The 20,909-nt window shown below is 39.7% G+C and overlaps 1 protein-coding gene across 1 annotated transcript in view; it reads left to right on the forward strand.

Moving 5' to 3' along the window:
- Window positions 1-20,909, forward strand: part of NEB (nebulin) — a 207,053-nt gene that overhangs the window by 24,407 nt on the left and 161,737 nt on the right. Inside the window, exons 12-29 of the mRNA XM_080798838.1 lie at window positions 188-295; window positions 2,767-2,883; window positions 4,550-4,654; window positions 4,741-4,848; window positions 4,941-5,045; window positions 5,449-5,547; window positions 6,563-6,667; window positions 7,679-7,786; window positions 7,873-7,986; window positions 9,362-9,463; window positions 9,565-9,672; window positions 9,761-9,865; window positions 11,085-11,183; window positions 12,707-12,811; window positions 13,360-13,467; window positions 13,554-13,667; window positions 16,580-16,777; window positions 19,885-19,992. Of these exons, the coding sequence (XP_080654964.1) occupies window positions 188-295; window positions 2,767-2,883; window positions 4,550-4,654; window positions 4,741-4,848; window positions 4,941-5,045; window positions 5,449-5,547; window positions 6,563-6,667; window positions 7,679-7,786; window positions 7,873-7,986; window positions 9,362-9,463; window positions 9,565-9,672; window positions 9,761-9,865; window positions 11,085-11,183; window positions 12,707-12,811; window positions 13,360-13,467; window positions 13,554-13,667; window positions 16,580-16,777; window positions 19,885-19,992 (2,016 nt within the window). The remainder of the gene's footprint in view (window positions 1-187; window positions 296-2,766; window positions 2,884-4,549; window positions 4,655-4,740; window positions 4,849-4,940; window positions 5,046-5,448; window positions 5,548-6,562; window positions 6,668-7,678; window positions 7,787-7,872; window positions 7,987-9,361; window positions 9,464-9,564; window positions 9,673-9,760; window positions 9,866-11,084; window positions 11,184-12,706; window positions 12,812-13,359; window positions 13,468-13,553; window positions 13,668-16,579; window positions 16,778-19,884; window positions 19,993-20,909) is intronic.

Consider the following 20,909-nt stretch of genomic DNA (forward strand, 5'->3'; position numbering starts at 1 on the left):
TCTAAATCTTGGCTAAGTTCCTAATTGTTTTTGTGATGACCCTACCATCTCTCATTGTAACCTGATCTGCATAAGCCAAGAGGAGTGGGGCTATGCGTAAACTCTCCAAGTGGCCCCTGTTCCCCCGTGTGAACCCTTGCACAGTCTGTGCTCACAGCAGTTCTCCAGCATGTTTAATGTCTTACAGAGAAAGTACCAGGAAGATTTTGAGAATATGAAAGACCAGATCTACTTCATGCAGACCGAAACACCGGAGTACAAAGTGAATAAACAAGCTGGGGTAGCAGCTAGCAAGGTACGAGGAAATGCTCTTATCTGTCATGATGGTCTTACTGGGGGTGGACTTTTTATAACTCTTGATTTTGTAAGTAATGAAAAAAAAATGTTCTTGGGCAACAATAAAAAAAGTACTTTGGGGTTATAATAAGGCTACCAAATTTTTGAAAAAGCTTGCTAGTATGAGCATTGACAATACTTAAGTACTATCTTTAATATTTCATAAAGGACCTTTTGATACCTGCAAGTAGAAAGGTTGTGCTCTCCAACAGAAGGACCCCTCAAGAAAATACGATTGGCAAACTTCTCTGAATATGGACATTCTCACATTCATGATTATAATTTTTTTTATTTTCCTACTAATTGGTGAGAATCTGGTCGCAGAGAAGATACACAGATCCATGGATATGTTCATATACTCTATAGAGCAGACTTTGGTAAATAGAGTCCTCAGCATTCTAGCACTAGAAAGCATATAAACTTCAGAGCTAATCAGACTTGACTTAAACCCTGGCCTTGGCTCTGCTGAAGGAGTGAAAGCAAGAAGATCTCATCACCTAGGAAGCTATTTCGGTCTCCAGGTGCAAGACAGTCATGTTTCGGATCAGGATGAGAGCAGGGCAGGTGATGAGATGTACTTTGAAGGTAGAGCTGATCTGGTTTGCTGTTGGGTTGGTTGTGGGATATGGGAAGAAAGCTTGGGTCTAAGCAACTGCATGAATGGGATTTCCCTTTTCAAGAGAGGGAAGAGTGCGGAAGGACTGGATAATTATTTTTGGAGGGGAGATAATAGGCTCAGCTTCCAATATGTAAGACCCGAGATGCCTTTTAGACATCTGAGTGGAAATGTTAAGTGGGCAGTTGACTGTACAAGTCCGAAGTTACAGGGGAGATATCTGGAAGGGTTGTATAAATTTGGAAGACAGCTGTATATGGATGGTATTTAACATCATAAGACCGGAGACCATCAGGGAGCAAGTGTAGACTGAAAGCTCTAGGACTGAACTCTGGAGTATCCCCATGTGAACACATCAGCGCGATGAGGTGGGAGTAGAGTTGGGAGAGAGTGGGAAGCAAGTGAAGGGAGAAGAAGGTGATCAGCTGTGTCAGATGTTTCTGATATGAATTTACCAGCATCTGGTCTCTGACGAACTTAAGAGCAACTTGGTTGAGCCTGCTTAGAGAGGGCTCATGAGTGGATGAGAACAGAGATATAGAAGAATGTAACTGTACTCAACTTTTTTGAAGTATTTTCCTGAAAGGAAAAGAAGAAAATGAGGTAGTGGCTGAGGGATACGTGGGTGAAGAGGGGATTGTTTTAAGATAGCAGACAAAGACACTGTGTATCTATGCTGATGAGAAAAATCCAGTGTGGAAGGCAAATATGATGATATCTGAGGCACAAAGAGTGACTGGAGTGATATCCTTGAGTAGGTGAAAGGGGTTCTGGTACTTAACAGGAGGGGAAACTTTGCCACAAGTCCTGACAGTTTATCCATAAACAGGAGAAGAAGCCACATATCCCAGATGTAGGTAGGGAGATAAGGGTGTGTGTGGAATTCCTTTTCTGGTTGGTTCCATTTTTCAATAAAGCTCATAATTCTGTAAGATAGAAAATTATGTCTTTCATTCCTGTAGAGTATTCCCTGTGAGTCTTCTGTGGCTTCTGTCGTGCCTCTTTCAGCTGTGTATCTCCTGCCTTTGGAGACCAAACTGATTATATTTGGTTTTTGAGGTTCTCAAATGTTGATAGGCTACCTAGAGTCTTTGAACTGTTCTGTATTCTACAGCTGTGTTCCCACAATAAATGGCGGGCACTGAGGATCAGGGTCAGAACTAGGATCGGTTTCTTTTTCTCCCTTTGGGCATATTCCTGATAGGGGCTTTGGGGCGCTCATTGAAAACTTCTGAAGCTGGAATCGAAGGTGCAAAGTGGGAGGGCAGAAAGAAGAGGTGAGGTTGTCATCCTTCATCCAGTCTCCAACCCCCTCTTCTCGCTTCTGATGTACATCAGATACACACAGGCTCACGCACAGCCACAGATGAAGCATACGATTGAGGATGTTTCTGGTTTGCTTTCTTTAGCAGTGTGTTGGCAATTAGGCAGCTGGAGGCTAAGAGCTAAATGAGGGTTGTGGAGCAGCAAGTGTCTGGGACATGAGGCTCTGTCATTATCTGTGTGTGTCTTTTTCTCTGAGGGCGGGGACCAGGTCTTATTCTTTCTTGGACCTGTCCCAGAGCCAGTGCATAATTGATCCCCTATGGACATTTTTGAATGAATAAATGAATGGGAAGAGAAGTTAGCCTGGAAATTGATGCACTAGCTCTGCTGCTGTTATGAGCTACTAGGAGTATTTTGTTTGTAAAATGTCAACCTGCCACTTTTCTAGAGAGAAAATTGATTGCAAAACCGTGTCATAATATCCATAATAGAGACAAGAGCAAAAATAACCCACAGCATTACTTTCTCATTTTATTTCACTCCTACAGGTAAAATACAAAGAAGACTATGAAAAGAATAAGGGAAAAGCAGATTATAATGTACTTCCTGCTTCAGAGAACCCACTGCTCCAGCAGCTGAAGGCGGCAGGAAATGCCCTGAGTGATGTAAGTACATTCTTGTCAAAAAAGTGTTTTTTTTTAACCTTAGCTGCCAGAGAGATGAGATTTTGCTCCTATAATGCATATATAACTAAATGACTAAGTGCATATATAACTTTGCAAATACTTTAAGATTCTAGTGTCGCGGTTCCCCTGGAACCGCTTACCCACAGGAAGACAGGAATGCCTCTGAGTGTGATGTGTGTCAGTTTGGGGGGGCGGGGCCTATGGATTTAGCTCAGTGGGCAGAGAAATCCTCAGTTGCTTATAGGCTGTGGTGCCTGTGCTTCCATATGGGCAAAGAGTACACTGTAGGAAATACATGTGATCTGACCCAGGCAGAAGGAGATTTCGAAAGGGGAGGAGAGTGAGAGATGAAGTTGTGCGTGTGCCCTGCCCTTGTGTTCATCAAGCAGGGCAAGGACAAATGTCCTGTGTCTCACCGCTTCTTCCCCTTACCTCCACCATTCTCTGTGCAGATCCTGTCCCTAGAAACCACCATTTGCAGACAGCATGACTTAAAAGATGGCTCCCTGAGCCTTCACAGGAGTTTCTCTGTGTGGAATTAAGAGTCTGACCAATCCATTAGATTTAAAATCGATTGGATAAGTGAGAAATGGCATTAAGAGACTAAAACCCTGAGACCACTCTGACTGTATAAATAAAGAGACTGAACATGTGATCCATTGAGTTTTTCCCTTATAGTTACACTGTATTAAGCTTTCCCAGTATTTGAGAATTATACATGGTTCTCTCTGCAGGTTAGTTTTCTTTGTCCCTCAAATTAAGTCAGCACCATAGAAATGTGTACATGCGATTGAGGAAGGGGGTGAATGGAGTTGGGGTGGCAGGTGAGAGAGTCAACGTTTCTGTCCAAATAGCCCTGTTGGGAATCAGTGCAAAGCAGGTCTCCTGTTTCCTAGATGAAGGTCATCTAGCAAACATCTAAAAGCCCCAGTTCAAACCTCCTTTGCTGATAAAGAGAACAATATAAAAATTTGAAAACCAAATAGCACCATTTACAGTCTCCAAACCCAACATGAGGAAGTGAAAAAACCCACTTTCTCCGTTGCACCTTTAAAATCAATAGTTGTTTATTGTTATTGTTAGAGCTAAATTGACATCCTAGTGGAGAAGAAGAGTGAGTGGCTTTATCATCTGAGTTCTTGGGTATACTGTAATTTTAAGATACACTATCTGTTTGCAGAAGGCTTTTCCCTTGGTGGAAGGAAGAAGAGAGTGCGTGTACTTCTCAGCATATACTCAACTTTTTCGTGGAGGTTTATTTAAAAAAAAAATTCACTGTTGCTCAGAATATTCGTGTCTGTCATGACACCATCAGTGAGGGATGAGTGTGTGAGTTGGGGGAGGGAAGACCTAGCAGAGCTGAAATACACACAACTCAAAGCCACAACTAAGTTCTTGGTCTGAGGCAGCATACTAGTTTCCAGATTTTTTGGTGACCGTTGAAAACCTAAGCTTTACAGTCATTGCTAATAGAAGAAACTTATCATTCACCACACCCCAATGTCTGATTGTCGATTTTTAAGACAGTTGACGGGCGATATCTTTTTTTTCTTCTTCTTTTGTTGAGTGTTGGGAAATACAAGTGTTACAATCAGTGTGGGAGTGACAGGAATCTACTTTAACTGATTTTTTTTTTCTTTAACAGAAACTATACAAGGAAAACTATGAAAAGACAAAGGCAAAGAGCATAAATTATTGCGAAACCCCCAAATTTCAACTTGATACAGTTCTGCACAACTTCACTAGTGATGTAAGTAGTCCTGTGGTTACTACTTCTGTTAAGAAAAGATCCATTATTTCCCCCAATAAATACTTGAAATGTGTTTTGTCTTTCAGACTAAATACAAAGATTCCTACTTGAAGAATATTTTGGGACATTATGTAGGCAGCTTTGAGGATCCATACCATACACACTGCATGAAAGTTGCAGCTCAAAACAGTGACGTAAGTTCTAAGACCATCAGGTGGCCTTCCAACACGTCCTTAGGGCATGAATAAATGGTTGCATCCTTGTATCTGATTTCTTTTCCTCCTAGAAAAACTACAAAGCAGAATATGAAGAAGACAGAGGCAAAGGCTTCTTCCCCCAGACTATAACTCAAGAATATGAAGCAATCAAGAAACTGGATCAGTGTAAAGATGTAAGTCTGTAATAGGAACTTGGAACGTCCTGCTGCCTGTGGCCTCTAGGGGTCAAGAAATACCTACAATGTTAACACTTTTCAAATAAATGTGAGCAAGGAAATTGCAAGAAACAAAATTTATTTTATAGTAGATGAACTGATTTCCCCTATTGTCATCCATACATTTCAAGAGCTAGTTCTAGTTCATTTCCCCAAAGGAGGGTTATCGGAAATCTGAAAAATGAGAAAGTTTCTTGTACAGATGTGAAAGTATCTGTCAAAAACAGGGCAGTCTAATCAGAAGAGAGCCATGGGTTTGATTAACTACAGGTTTGTTTTCCTTTGGGGAATGGATTCTCCCTGCTTGGCCTCTAGGCCAACTTGGATTTGACTGCTAAAATGATTCCTTTTTTCTCCACAGCATACCTACAAAGTCCATCCAGATAAGACAAAATTCACTCAAGTCACTGACTCTCCTGTTCTGGTGCAAGCCCAAGTCAATTCCAAACAACTGAGTGATGTAAGTTCCTTTAAATATGTAGGAAATCCATTTGGGAGGGATAACCTATCATAACTCTGTATATAAAATCCAGTGACTTGTACTTAACGTTTTTTTGGTAAATGTGACGTTTTAGCAAATTTTACTTGTCTATATTTGTAATCACCTAAAATATCTCCTTATTTACTTGCTTTGCATCTTCTTGGGTGGGTATCAATGATAGTTGGTGCTAGAAGGGGAACTGATGTACGTTACTGCCCTGGAAAGAGCATGAGTTCTTGAGTCAGACAAGACTGGGTAAAATTCCAGCTCTGTCTTTACAACCTGGCAGCACAGGCAAATTGTTGAACCTCTCTATGCCTCTTATTTCCCTTTTATAACTTGTGGTTGCTTTGAAGAGTAAATGGAAGGAGGTATGAGCATAAGAAATACCCTGGCCCAGAGCGGATATTCAATACATGAGATGTGTCTGTCTCAAATACATTTTTGGGAAATGGAGTTTTTGAGATAAATTTTATCACATGAGTTTTAAGTATGAACTTCCAAGCTTGTGTTGAACTAAACAAAACAGTGAAAGTAACCTCAGTCAATTTATGACCAGAAATCAAGTCTTCACATAAGAGTCTTAACAAACCATAATGTACATGTAGGGACGTAACCAGGTTTGTTAGAACATGTTCCCAGAAAGTGAGCATTGACAATGGGAAGAGAGAAAGGGCTGTGAGTCTCAGAGTCCCCTGATTCCGAGGGCCGATTGTATATATGTGAGACAGCCACCACCTTCCAGGACAGTCCTATGCCAGTGACAGATGTGATATCACCCGTGTTATCAATAACACAGAGTGGCCCACCCTAGTTCTGGACTTGTGTCTCAATCTTAACAACACTGTCAGTTATTTAAACAAAATATATTTTACATTTATTTTATGAAATGTACCACACAAGGTTTTTGTATTTGGGGACAGTTCTTTAGAACTAATTGTCTCCTTTACTGTCTGTCTCTCTCCCTCTCTGTCTGTCTCACTTTCTGTCTCAGCTAAACTACAAAGCAAAGCATGAAAGTGAAAAGTTTAAGTGCCACATACCTCCAGATACTCCTGCCCTCCTCCAGCACAAAGTCAACGCCTATAACCTGAGTGATGTAAGTTCCCGTATACTATGCCATGGGCTATCCTGACGACCTGTGCTTTTACTTCTGGATTGCTTCACTGAATAAACACGTCTGTGTTCAAGATGGGACGAACATTTAACCTGTGTATCACGTCCCTGTGCCTCTGCCCACATATCTTTGAATTCACCTTGTAAATGTAGATAGCAATGTTGTAAGTAGCTTCATACAATCAGACAGTCTTAGTATGCTTTTTTTCTTTCAGTCTTAGTATGTTTTAACCAACCCTCCAAATGCCACCACTCATGTAGGTGTAACTGTGAATCATGATGTTAGAGATTTTAGCCATATATTCATTTATGCTATGCTATAATTAATTTTCACCCAGGGCCTGGTTTTTTAGATACAGTTTCATTTTATTTATTCCTCAGATGTGTAATGCCCCTTATTTCCCATAAATGGTGCTCATTTCTACATGTAAGAGAGCTTACACTAAGATATACAGGGTATTCAAAAGGCATTAAGGCCAAGTATCCATTGCTACCTTTCATTTTCAAAAATTAATTATAGAGAAAAGTCAAATTCCCCTTGGAGGAGTAGAGTAGATCTCCGTTTCTTCCACAATTCTATAAATAAGTACTTAGGTTATCCAGCATCAGTGAGTATTGTAATGATTCAGGACTTTTCAGAGGACTTTGAGATCAAATGAAAGTGATATCTTTAGATCACAAGAAGTAAATTAACTATCGAACATTTGTGCCACTCCGTGAAGTACTCAGTGTTAGGAATCAGATATTAGTATGGTCACTAAAATGAGGTTAATTTGATGAAAGATTCTAGTGAGGAGTAGAGAACCTTGAGCTTGGGAAGTTAGAAGCTTCAGCTTGAAGAGAAATAACTAAAATATGCACGATTTTCTGGACAATAAAAACGGTCCATTTATTTCGCATTAAGCCAGAGTATTGAGATGCTCATTAGTCCTTAAAGTGTGATACACATGCATGTCATTTTTGCCGATTCCTTTGTTAAAATGTTTCTGTCCAGAATATTTACAAGCATGACTGGGAGAAGAGCAAAGCGAAGAAATTCGACATTAAAGTGGACGCCATTCCCCTGCTGGCAGCCAAGGCCAACAGCAAGATCGCCAGCGATGTGAGTGTGGCCTGGGCGCCCGGGCGGGGGGCCCCGCAGTGACGGTTCTGGGTGGGTGGGAACCAGCACATGTGATGTCTTTACAGGTGATGTACAAGAAAGACTATGAGAAAAATAAAGGGAAAATGATTGGAGCCCTGAGCATTAATGATGATCCCAAGATGCTGCACTCTTTGAAGACGGCCAAAAACCAGAGTGATGTGAGTGTCTTTGTAAATCTGTCTTGTTTTCAGATGTGGCTGCACTTACTGTTTAATATAACTTCAGACGGGACGTTAGTCTAAATGAAATCTCAGATTCAGGAGGACAGGTCAAACCCGAAAGCCCATGGGGAAAAGATGATTAAGTTCCTCATTCTTAGGATGTCTTTGTACTTTGAGACGTGAGTCAATATTGTAAATGTTTCCTTAATCTTTTTCATGCCATCTGTTTTATTAGGGAGAAAATATACTAGCAATAGCATTTTCTTCATTGCTTTTCCCAGAAATGAGCTTAGTATCTCAGTAATTATAAATATATAGTCATTCCATGTCATGATCTGACTTCAGGTACTTTGCAAAAAAATATATAGAAAAATAAAAGGCAAGAAGTGAGAAAATCAGGCAAAAGAACAATAAAGTAGGAAAACTAGATGAATCATAACATCAAGAAAAAAAATATTTTACTTTAAGAAGTCTATAAAATACTGATCTCATTTTAAAGACCTAAATATTAAAATAAAACTCTTTATAAAAATTACTTCTCTAACTCACAGCAGAAAAATACTCCTTATTCTATATCATTTATGTTTGTCTTCACTGAGTATATTTTTGGATTTCTATATGGGAGAATTAAGAAGATTGTAGAAATATATGATACCTATAACAAAATGGAAAAACCACCTTATCGTGTATAATTACTTTTGAGGAAAAATATTAGCTCTCAGTGAAAAAAGCCAACTTTCAAATGTGTTGTAAAACGCATTTTCATCAAGGGCTGAACTGAATACTTTTCTAGGACTGTGCCTTAGTATCTAAGGTCCACCTTGTACCTTTTACCTAATTTTGAACTATATAAAAAATTTATTTTCCTTCAAACATATTCAAGTGGACAGAATTATTTTAAGACAAAAAATTGCTTAGCAGAGTTGGCACACTGTGGTATATTCTGACTGAGGACTGTTACGATAAATAACACAAACACATACGTGGTTATTAGCTGACTAGATTCTTTTTTTTTTTTTAAGATTTTATTTATTTATTTGACAGATATCACTAGTAGGCAGAGAAGCAGGCATAGAGAGAGGGGGAAGCAGGCTCCCTGCCGAGCAAAGAGCCCGATGCAGGGCTTGATCCCAGGACCCTGAGATCATGACCTGAGCTGAAGGCAGAGGCTTAAGCCACTGAGCCACCCAGGTTCCCCAGCAGACTAGATTCTTCAAGACATGAAACTCCACCATATTCATTCTGCCTCTTTTGCCTTGTGGAAAGTAAATGCTGAAAAAAACAAAATTTGCCTTTTTGGTTAAGTATACAATGAAGGGGATGGCTTTTAAACCATGAGATATATTTTGCTTTGATTTTCTTCCTTCGACAGAGATTATACAAGGAAAACTATGAGAAGACAAAAGCAAAGAGCATGAACTACTGTGAGACCCCCAAATATCAGCTTGACACTCTGCTGAAGAACTTCAGTGAGGTTTGGAAGGCTGTGGTTGCCCCTGGGCTTTGAGGGCTTTTCTGCTGTTTGACAAATAACATACATGATTGACATATCTGTCACTGTGCTTTCTTTTTCAGGCTAAATACAAAGATGCCTATGTACAGAATATTCTGGGACATTATATAGGCAGCTTTGAGGACCCATATCAAATTCACTGCATGAAAGTCTCAGCTCAAAACAGTGATGTAAGTTGAAGACCATTGTTCTGTCTCTCAGTGACATTATTTGGGGGCATTAACAATCCTGATCTATTTTTGCTCTTTCTCATTACAGAAAAATTACAAAGCAGAGTATGAAGAAGATAAAGGGAAATGCTATTTCCCTCAGACAATAACACAAGAATATGAAGCAATCAAGAAGCTAGACCAGTGTAAAGATGTGAGTCGGGGCCCTGAGTTCTTGAAATGGGGTTTGGGATTCTTGTGCCATCTAGTGGTAATTTTCGCAGGAGTTTAACTACTAATATCTAGTGGTTAGCAGATGTTAAATTTTAAATTTTGTGTGAAATTGGGGAGCATAAAAATTGCTGTGAACAAACCTATTTGTTACAAAAGGTAAAACGTGGCGTTATTTATCTTCCAGTAGTAAAGTATATATACATGGCTTGGTCTGGGGGAGGGAAGTCAAGACAGGGAAATTTCTGAGAGGTCGGTGTTCATTTGTTTACCGAATTCATGTGGGGAGCTAGCTTGTGTTAGACACTGTCCTTGCTGCTGGGAAAGAAGAGGGAACAAGGTAGGCTGCCTCTGGGAGAGCATGCATTTGAGAGGGAGAGACAAGCAATAAACAGAACTCAGAAAGAAGAAAGATATCAGACAATGATAAGACAACACATGTGGAGTGATGTCATAGAATTAAATAAAATAGAATGATGCGGGAGAGAGAGACTGGGTGGGCACCCTAGACTGGGTGCCCAAGGAGGGTCCAAGGCAGGAATGTGCAGCCGCGCCAACATTGAGGTGAGAGCAACTGGAAGAACGGCCTAAGGAGAGAACAAACTTGGCCCTTTAAGGCATTGGAAAGGTGAGGATGCTGAAGGGTACTGCGGGGGGCACAGTGGTAAGAGGCGACATGGTAGGAGTTGAAGGGAGGACAGAGATTCTGTAGGGTAGGGCTCATCAGCCAAGGCACAGTTTAGGTTGACTGCCAGTCCCGTGGAGAGCCGTTATAAGGCTTCAGCAGGAGGAAGATGAATCCGGTTGCTGAATTGCAGCAGGGAGACCAGTTTGGAGGCAGCGTCAGGAGACGGAGATTGAGAGAGAGAAATTGAGAACGTGTCAACCAAGTGTTCAGGAAATAAACTCTATTTTTAAATTAGATTTTACTTATTTATTTGAAAGAGAGAGAGAACCAGCAGGGGGAGGGGCAGAGGGAGAGGGAGAAGCAGACTCTCCTGCTGAGCAGGGAGCCCGACATGGGTCTCAATCCCAGGACCCCGGGGTCATGATCTGAGCCGGAGGCAGATGCTTAACCAACTGAGCCACCCTGCACCCCAATAAACTCTATTTTTAACTGGAAACTTTTTATAAGTTAGTGTGTATATGAACAAGAATATAAAGATACATTATGAAGTTTCATGAAAGAATGTCTTTTCTAGCATACATACAAAGTTCATCCAGATAAGACCAAGTTCACAGCCGTCACTGATACTCCTGTGCTGCTGCAAGCCCAGCTCAACACGAAACAGCTTAGTGATGTAAGTACCTTGATTTGTGCAAATGTGGATGACCTAGAATGCTGTGTTTATTTAAAATACAGGCACTTTCATGCTCAATCTTCATGGGCTCATCTATCTACCCAACGATGTCATTTTTCAAGATTTGTTCTTTAAAATGCAAAGGAAGCTGCTAGATCGAATTGCAGCCTCAGGGAGAATGGTGCTAGACAATAATAAAAATAAATAATATTTCTTCAGTAAGTCACCAATTCTTAGTGGAGAATTTGCCCATTAGAGTCTGTCACATACCCAAAATAATGCATACTAAAACTTTATGGCACCTTAAAGACAATGAGTATCTTTGCATAGGTAACAAGGGAAGTATTTCCCATTGTTTAGTTTGCCAGTGAAGACTTTACAAAAAGGCAAAGAGTGCAGAAACAAAGACATCAAGAAGTGAGAAGAAAACTAATACAGGGTGATGATAGAGAATTCAAACAGACTGAAGTGAGAGACAGTGAGTGGGTGGACCTTTCAAGTTGAGTGGTCAAGGAAGTTCTAAAGCAGAACAACCCAGCCATGCAAAGATCAGGAAAGAGCAGCATTGCTTCTAGAACATTCACATTCATGTGGGTCACCCAGTGACTCTATTAAAATACAGATTCTCAGCTCCTCAGTGACGCTGACGCTGCTGTTGCTCGACCACACTTTGAGTAGCAGGGTGCTAACGTAGCTAAGAGTAGCGCAGCCTTCTCAGGAAGGAAAATACATTCTATCCTACTCTAGAACGTGCTTTATTATCACAGTGAACTCATTTGCAATTGGTAAAGAAGGAAATGGCATCAGTATAACCCAGGAGTCCCTATCAGTTCATTATGCAACTTTCCTAACTTATTAACAATTTATGCCTCAAGAAAGCACAGCCAAGCCCTAACATCACTGATGCACCTGAACTTGGCAAGCAGCAGAGGAATAGGGTGCTGTATGCAGTGTCTGGTCACCACACATTCTTCTTGTTGGTCGTGATAGGCCACGGTTCTGGTTTGGAGGTGCTTAGTACACAACACTCAATCCTGTGCATTTGCCTTTTGCTCCAGAATTCAACAGCCTCATTCTCTCTTTATACTCCCTTCCTTCCACCTATGGCACCTTTTAAAAAATTTAAATTAAAGTGCTATGTTTTATATTTTTATTAAGCAGAATGTATGTATTTTTTAACTGTTAGCATTTTAATTATTTAGTATTGTAACTATTTTTGTTATTTCTCTGATCATAGAATTTAATAGATTTTGAGTGTTCCTGTCCTGAAAGGACAGCCTAAAAGTTTAGATCCAACAGCGAGTTTCCCCACACATACACTGTGATAGCATTTACAAAATGACACCTCAAGTTGGATTACACTATGATCTCAAAGGTGGGAGTGAGGGTCAAAGCCCTGTACTGGACTTTGGACAGATGACCTCTTTGAGACATGTTTCTAAAAAGGATAGAAATAACTTAGCCGCTTATGTACTCATGAGAAAATTCTGACAACAAACTGGCTATCTTCTATTGTTTTCCAGCTGAATTACAAAGCAAAACATGAAAGTGAGAAGTTCAAGTGCAATGTACCAGCAGATGCTCCACAGTTTATCCAACACAAAGTCAATGCCTATAACTTAAGTGATGTAAGTATCGAAGCCACAGAAATCTATCATTATGTGCCCATGTGACGAGGAAATGTTATGGGTGTTTTAAAAGACCCATTTAGGAGTTATGCAACTAACCAGCTATGACAATTGTTTCCAGAGTATCAGTGGAGCTTTTAAGGCCTAAATGCTGGGAAGGCTCTTACTTAGCCATCCTATTTCATTTTCCACAGTCTCTTTTACCATCAGAAATCCTCAGCTAACCTCTAGAGTTTTGCAAGATCTCTTCTATAAATGTCATATTTCACCTTCTTCAAGTGGTTCTCTTTTTACACTGCCCTTTATACATCAGTGTGGCAGAATCTTTTGAAAGCTCACAGGATGTTAAAAAAGTGTTTAGTATTATATGGTGGTAGGTGGGAAGCTGGATGAGAGATGAATGAATAATTATACTACCATTTGGTAAACTTACTATTTGTAGGTGAATTAAGTCTACATGTAAAAATTTTCAGTCTGTTTCTTATTTTACTGGATGAAGCTGTGTCGGCTATTGTTCTTACAATTCTTCTGATGAAATTTCTGTCCAGAATATCTACAAGCATGACTGGGAGAAGAGCAAAGCGAAGAAATTCGACATTAAAGTGGACGCCATTCCCCTGCTGGCAGCCAAGGCCAACAGCAAGATCGCCAGCGATGTGAGTGTGGCCTGGGCGCCCGGGCGGGGGGCCCCGCAGTGACGGTTCTGGGTGGGTGGGAACCAGCACATGTGATGTCTTTACAGGTGATGTACAAGAAAGACTATGAGAAAAATAAAGGGAAAATGATTGGAGCCCTGAGCATTAATGATGATCCCAAGATGCTGCACTCTTTGAAGACGGCCAAAAACCAGAGTGATGTGAGTGTCTTTGTAAATCTGTCTTGTTTTCAAGATGGTATCCCTGTTAACATGCCCAGGGGTGGTAGCAAGTAAAAGGATTCCATATCCATGGGCTCTGTCCTGTTCACAACAAACTGCTGGGGATAAACTTCAGAAGTAGAATGATTTCCCAAATTCTTGTACCTTTCGGTGTTTGAGGAGAGAAATTACTGATTTATAATTGATGTCCATTTCACTTTAAAAAATGTATGTTTTAATATTTAATAGAGTATTGATTTTAATTCTCAAAACTTTTTGAAAACATCACTAGATATTTTCATATTTTCTTCTGATTGAAAAATAACCTTTAAAATGATGGCTTTAAAAATGTCTTTATATTGGAAGAGAATCAAGAGTCACAGATAAAAATCTTATTGTTAACTGTCATTGTTCTTTATTGACTTTAACAGTTAGTACTCAGTTAGTTCAAGGAAAACACTGCACTGATTATGGGCCCCTTTGAGAATCTGATAAAAGACTTGGAGCACTCATCTAGAAAAATGAACTTTTTTTTCATACCTTTTGTCTGAATTGCAGAGAATTTATAGATTCCTAAGGCTTATCTATGAGCCAACTCTCATCTTTCAGTTAAAATTCTTACTGCAGGGGAGAAAATATCAATTGCAAATTGCAGCATATATTGTGTTTAAAGAATGTTTAGGGAATTCCTTAAGAGTGGAAAGACTGTTCAACATAGCTTGCAAATATTTTTTTCATAATTAAATAGAAGGATGTTTGTACTTTCAACCATGTGTTCATATAATTATATATATTTCTTTAATTCATTTTACGTGTGCTATATAGTTATATGGCAGTTTAAAACAACCTGTATTCAGTAATTTTCTCTGATAGCTTCACACTGAATTATGTCAGTATACAGTGCTCACATATATCATATTTTTCACTAGTTCCTTATCCCTTCTCAGTTCCAAAGGTTATAGCTGTCTATTGACAGCACATGTATCTTTATCTTTTGTTCTTTATCGCATCACAGTACCATTAGAACACTAAGCACATAGTAGTGTTTGGTAAATACTTGTTAATTGATTGATATTGGCAACCAAAAAAGCTAGTCAATGATGAATCATTTTCACATACTATCCAGGCTAAATGCTAAGCTGCAGATATGGAACATGCATAGCTTTTAAAGAGAATCTTTTAAGGCCATTTGGACCTTTGACTACATTTTATGTATGTAGATGCATGTATGAACTGATAAGGACAGGAACAAAAGAATCAAAACAATTTGGTCAAAAACACTTCTACACATCAGTGTTGTTGCAACATTGCTTTTTCAGTTTATTTATTTATTCATTTAAGATTTATTTTAGAGAAGGCAGAGAGAGAAAGCATGAACGGGTGGGGCAGAGGGAGAGGGAAAAAGAATCTCAAGCAGACTCCACGCTGAGCGTGGAGCCCAGTGTGGGGCTTGATCCCACAACCCCGAGATCATGACCTGCGCCAAAACCAAGAGTTGGACACTCAACCGACTGTACCACCCAGGCGCTCCTATAAGTTTCTTTCTTTCTTTCTCTCTTTTTGTTAAATGTTATTTACTTATTTGAGAGAGAGAGCAAGAGTGTGAGCAAGAGAGCACCAGTAGGGAGAGCTGCAGAGGAAGAGGGAGAAGTAGGCCCCTTGCTGAGCAGGGAGCCCAATGCAGGGCTCCATCCCAGGACCCTGGGATCATGACCTGAGCTGAAGGCAGACTCTTAACCGACTGAACCACCCAGGATCCCCCAAGTTATTTCTAATAAAGACAAACTGTATTTTTTCAGTGTTCTAGCACTGTCAGAAAGTTTCCATATTTTATTTTCATAAACCAGAGTCTAGATTTTACAATTAAGTGATAAGTTTATTCAGTAAACGTGACTGCCCACAAAAATATTTAGAAGGAAAATCACATTCCCTAAGCTAAGATCATTTTCAAAAGGAATTGCTACAGAAGATTTATAAGGCGCATGGATACTTGCTACCTTGGGTCAGTCTTTAATGCTTCTGTGATTATGTGGGGATATAACAAGTTTAGAATTTTCCTACAGGCACTGGGTCAGAATTTTTCTTTTCTGTTAAGGTAATTGGTGAGTGGACATGATGAAGCTGGGGCCTTGACCTAATTAGCACCCTGTCTAACATTCCAGAAAGCCAGCCAATGAAAGTGCTTTCTGAGGCTCAGTCAAGACATTTGGTTTATGAGAACACTGTAATAAGTGCCAAGGTTACTTTCATGGCTCACTTTCACAAACTTTTCTCCTTTGAGGTCTTATTACTGCTGCAATCTGAAGCTTCTTTTAAATCGTTACCAAAATTAAACTTGGTATGAAAAAAACCTTTGGGATTCTCAGTGGGGCTTATCTACTGTCAAAAGTAGAATAGCCAGGTTGGAAAAAAAAAATCAGTAACCATTTAAAGATGACGTTAGAAAAGCCAAGTAGTCAAGAGGACAGCTTTATTCACAAAGTAGTCATTTTATAAAATCCGAAGTATGAAGTAACCATCATATAATTTTTACCATTAAAAATTTTTTTTTAATTAGAAAACAGATCAAGGATTAGATGACTTCAGTAAAAGTAACGTGTGTTAATGGTCCTTGCAAAACCCTGTGTTAAGATAAAATACCTGTCAGGCACAGAAGCTGTGGCCCATTCCTGGTGTCTGACAGTTGCTCTTTTATCTAAAAAGAGATTTGTTCAGATATGTCCATGTTTGACTTTTTTGGAGGGAAAGGGTTCAATAATGTGTAACATATGAACAAATTTTAGGAAAAAATAACTACTCAGCTATTGGAATGTGCTTCTGTAACTCGTGTTTGTTGTTTGTGAGAGATTTCTGTGCCTGTCTGGAAATCCATTGAGGGTTTGTGGTAATAAATGGAAATTTCCTATTCACAGCGTGAATATCGTAAAGACTATGAGAAGTCAAAGACTATCTACACGGCCCCTCTTGATATGCTCCAAGTCACTCAAGCTAAGAAATCTCAGGAAATTGCTAGCGATGTGGACTATAAGCACATCTTGCACAATTACAGCTACCCTCCCGATAGCATCAACGTGGATCTCGCCAAGAAGGCTTATGCACTGCAGAGTGATGTGAGTAATCGGATTTTCTCTATTCCCTTTTTCTAAGGCGAAAACGGAAATAATCTTTAAGTGGAGTGAGGTTTTTGACAATCCTCAGTGTTAGCATTGTCTTCTGTATGGAGCAAGTATGTAATGGGAAATGACCCTTGTGGCTGGAGGAGCGTGTGCCCTTTAGAGTTAAAGAGACTTAGGTCTAGCATGAACTCATCACACTGTCCCTTTGGGAAAGCTATCAACCTTGCTGAGTCTCAAGTCATCCTTGTGAAACTGGAATAAAGTAAAAGAATTGTTTTGAGAATTTAAATGTATGCAAATACTTAGCTTAGTGTCAGGCCTCGGTAAATTCTCAATAAACATTCACTGTTATTATCTTTGTTATTATCACAACGATCTCATTCATTGTTCTCAATAACTTTTTACCTGGATAGCTATCTTGTCTGAAAATAAAGTATCTTCTATCATTTACAGCATAAATTTTCATAATCACTGAGGATTTTTTCTGCAGATAAAAACTTGTTTAGGCAAATTAATTTGAGCTACACAATTGAACATTTCATCCTAACAATTCTATTTTTTTAATGTAGTGACCACATAACATACGCATAACATAAAACTTGCCATCTTTATCCTTTTTAAGTGTACAGTTCAGCAGCAGTTAATAATATTCACGTGGGTGTGCACCCAGTTCCCAAAGCCTTTTCATCTTAGAAAACTGAAGCTCTATAGCAGATCAACAACTCTGTGTTTTTCCCCTTCTTCCAGCTCCTGGCAGACACCATTCTATTTCCTGTTTCTATGAGCTGGGCTCCTCTACAGACCGCATATATGTAGAGTCATTCAGTCTTTGTCTTTTTATTACTGGCTTATTTCACTTACTAAAATGTCCTCAAAGTTCATGCATATTGTAGCATGTGTCAGAATTTCCTTCCTTCTTTTTTTTAAATTATTTTTTTAAAAGAATTTTATGTATTTATTTGACAGACAGAGATCACAAGTAGGCAGAGAGGCAGGCAGAGAGAGAGGGGGAAGCAGGCTCCCTGCTGAGCAGAGAGTCTGATTCGGCGCTCGATCCCAGGACCCTGGGATCATGACCTGAGCCGAAGGCAGAGGCTTTAACCCACTGAGCCACCCAGGCGCCCCAGAATTTCCTTCCTTCTTGAGGCCGAATAATACTCCATTGTATGTGCATTCCACATTTTGCTTATTCCTTCATCTGTCAGCGGACATTTGTGTTGCTTCTATCTCTTGGCTATTGTGGATAATGCTTCTATGGACATAGGTGACCAATATCCCTTTGAGATCCTGCTCTCAATTGTTTTGAGTATATACTCAGAAGTGGAGTTGCTAGATCACATGGTAATTCTATTTTTAATTTTTTGAGGAACTATCCTCCTCTTTCTTTCTTTTTTTTTTTTTTAAAGATTTTATTTATTTATTTGACAGACAGAGATCACAAGTAGGCAGAGAGGTAGGCAGAGAGAGGAGAAAGCAGGCTCTCCACAGAGCAGAGAGCCCGATGCGGGGCTCGATCCCAGGACCCTGGGATCATGACCTGAGCCGAAGGCAGAGGCTTTAACCCACTGAGCCACCCAGGTGCCCCCATCCTCCTCTTTCTATAGCAACTCTACAATTTTAAATTCCCATCACTAACAATCCTATTTTATGCATTATTATTTATTTCTTCAATTTTGCTATGTTTCTTTCTCCCAAGTAGATTGTAAACTTCTCAAAGGCAGGAACCCAATAATTTCTTGATTTTTCATTCCAATTAAAAGACCCACACTAAAGAACAATGATTTGAATTTTATATCTAGAATATAAGTTTTAGGTACCATCCATAGCCAGACAACAAGAGTAGCCTGTTATTTTATTTATTTATTTATTATTTAGAGATGAGAGTTGGGGTGTGTTGTTGGGGGAGGCCAGAGGGGGAGGGAGAGAGAGGATCCCAGTACAAATCCTGATTCAGGGCTCAATCTCACAACCATAAGATCATGACCTGAGCTGAAACCAAGAGTTAGACACTTAACCAACTGAGTCACCCAGGCACCCCGAGAGTAGCCTATTATTTTAATGGCATCAAGTATGTCTCCAAAATAGGAAAAATTCCAAATGATAATGGCTTTCCATAGCAAATTATATGAGTGCAACCATTTTATTTATTTATTTATTTATTTATTAAAGATTCTATTTATTTGACAGACAGAGATCACAAGTAGGCAGAGAGGCAGGCGGGGGGGGGGGGAGCAGGCTCCCCACCGAGCAGAGAGCCAGATGCGGGGCTCGATCCCAGGACCCTGAGCCTAAGGCAGAGGCTTAACCCACTGAGCCACCCAGGTGCCACTGAGTGCAACCATTTTAAAGTGGATTGTTAGCCAGTGTAGAAACACTCCTAAGCTAACCATTACACATGAAGGGCAATGTGTGCAAACACATAGTGCAAAATTTACTCTCAAGTCTTATCAGAAAATGAGCAAAATTATCCATCTTCAATGTGGCCATCGGTCCTAATTTGACCAAAGAAACATAATACTTGGAGTTCCAGGGAGCAGACATCTCGTATTTGATTATCTAAATATAACTATTTTATTTATTCTTTGAAGTATAGCTTTAAATATAGCACTTGTCCAGCTTGGAATTAGAGTTCCACATACTTCCCTTCAGTTAGAAATAAGGATGAAATGGAATATAGACCAGCTAGAAGAACAGTAATAACCTAAGGGCTGTTAAAATCTCTCACCAAGGAAATACTTAAAATAACCTTCATACGGGGCACCCCCTGCCTGGCTCAGTCAGTTCCACGTCCCACTTTTGGTTTTGGCTCAGGTCACGATCTCAGGGTCTGAGAGAGAGCCCCACGCTGGGCTCCATGCTCAGCTTGGAGTCTGCTTGGGATTCTTTTTCTCCCTCCCTCTCTGTCCCCCTACCCCCACCCTCAGCTTACACTCTGTCTCTCTCAAATAACTAAATAATATCTTTAAAAAAGAAATAACCTTAACGTATGAAGTAAGAAAGCTGGTCAGGAATCTTAACATCATTTTGGGTAAATTGCTAATGATTTTGTGAATAAGGAGGATGCTGAGCAGAGAACTGTAACCTTTCTCTTGGTGTTTTAGGTCGAGTACAAAGCTGACTACAACAGCTGGATGAAAGGTTGTGGCTGGGTACCTTTTGGGTCCTTAGAGATGGAAAAGGTGAAGAGAGCTTCAGACATCCTGAATGAGGTAAAGCCATCCCGTGTGCCACGGAGAGAGTTGGAATGTGATGTGTTAAAGCCCCAAACCATAGAAGTGCCTCCTTTTACTACTTCATTCTCTAGCAGTTGTGGCTGAGAAAAAAGCACTTACAGGCATGAATTATCCAGGTAGATAAGCTTTACATCAGCAAAATCATTGATGTTAACCATTCATGAAAAAAATATTTTAAACAACTTTTTCAAGATTTAATTTGCATACCACAAACTTCACGTATTTTAAGTGTACACCTTGACAAGTTTTAATAAGTTCATATAGTTGTACAGTCATCACCATGATTGAATTCTAAAATGTTGCTAGTATATCAAAGTTTTCTTGGAAAATTTCTGCTCCCATCTCCAATGCCAGGCAACCAGAGATCTGCTTTCTGTCTCTATAGTTGTACTTTTCTAGAACTTTCTTTTGCATCAGACTTCCATCACTTAGCACCATGTTTCTGAGGCTCATCTGTATATCTGCCTGTGTCTGCAATTGATTCCTCAGTATTGCTGAGTTAGTGTTCCTTTGTAGCTGTATTGCATTTTGGTTTTCCAGTTGGTGACATGTAGATTCTTTACACTTCCTGGCATTTATGAATAATGCATATAATGAATATTATAGAAATTTTCTTTAAAGTATTTTACCCTGTCCTATTCTGGATGGCCTTGAAGTAGTCTATAAGTTATTATTGAGTCTGAGGAAAAGGAGTGATGACCCTGTACTCTTTACGTAGCCAGGTTCTGTCCCTTCTTCAATAGTGGAACAGTCCCACTGCTGTCAGGTGAATCCATCATCAAGGAAGTCAGCCTATATAAAGAAGGACAGAGGTGCTGAGTGAGGGTTGTCTTCACACTCAAGTTTTTGTTGTTCTGTGCTTTTCCTTGCTTTCAGTGAGCAACATTTTATCC

This window comes from Martes martes, assembly GCF_963455335.1.
Source record: "Martes martes genome assembly, chromosome: 3".
Taxonomy (NCBI): Eukaryota; Metazoa; Chordata; class Mammalia; order Carnivora; family Mustelidae; genus Martes; species Martes martes.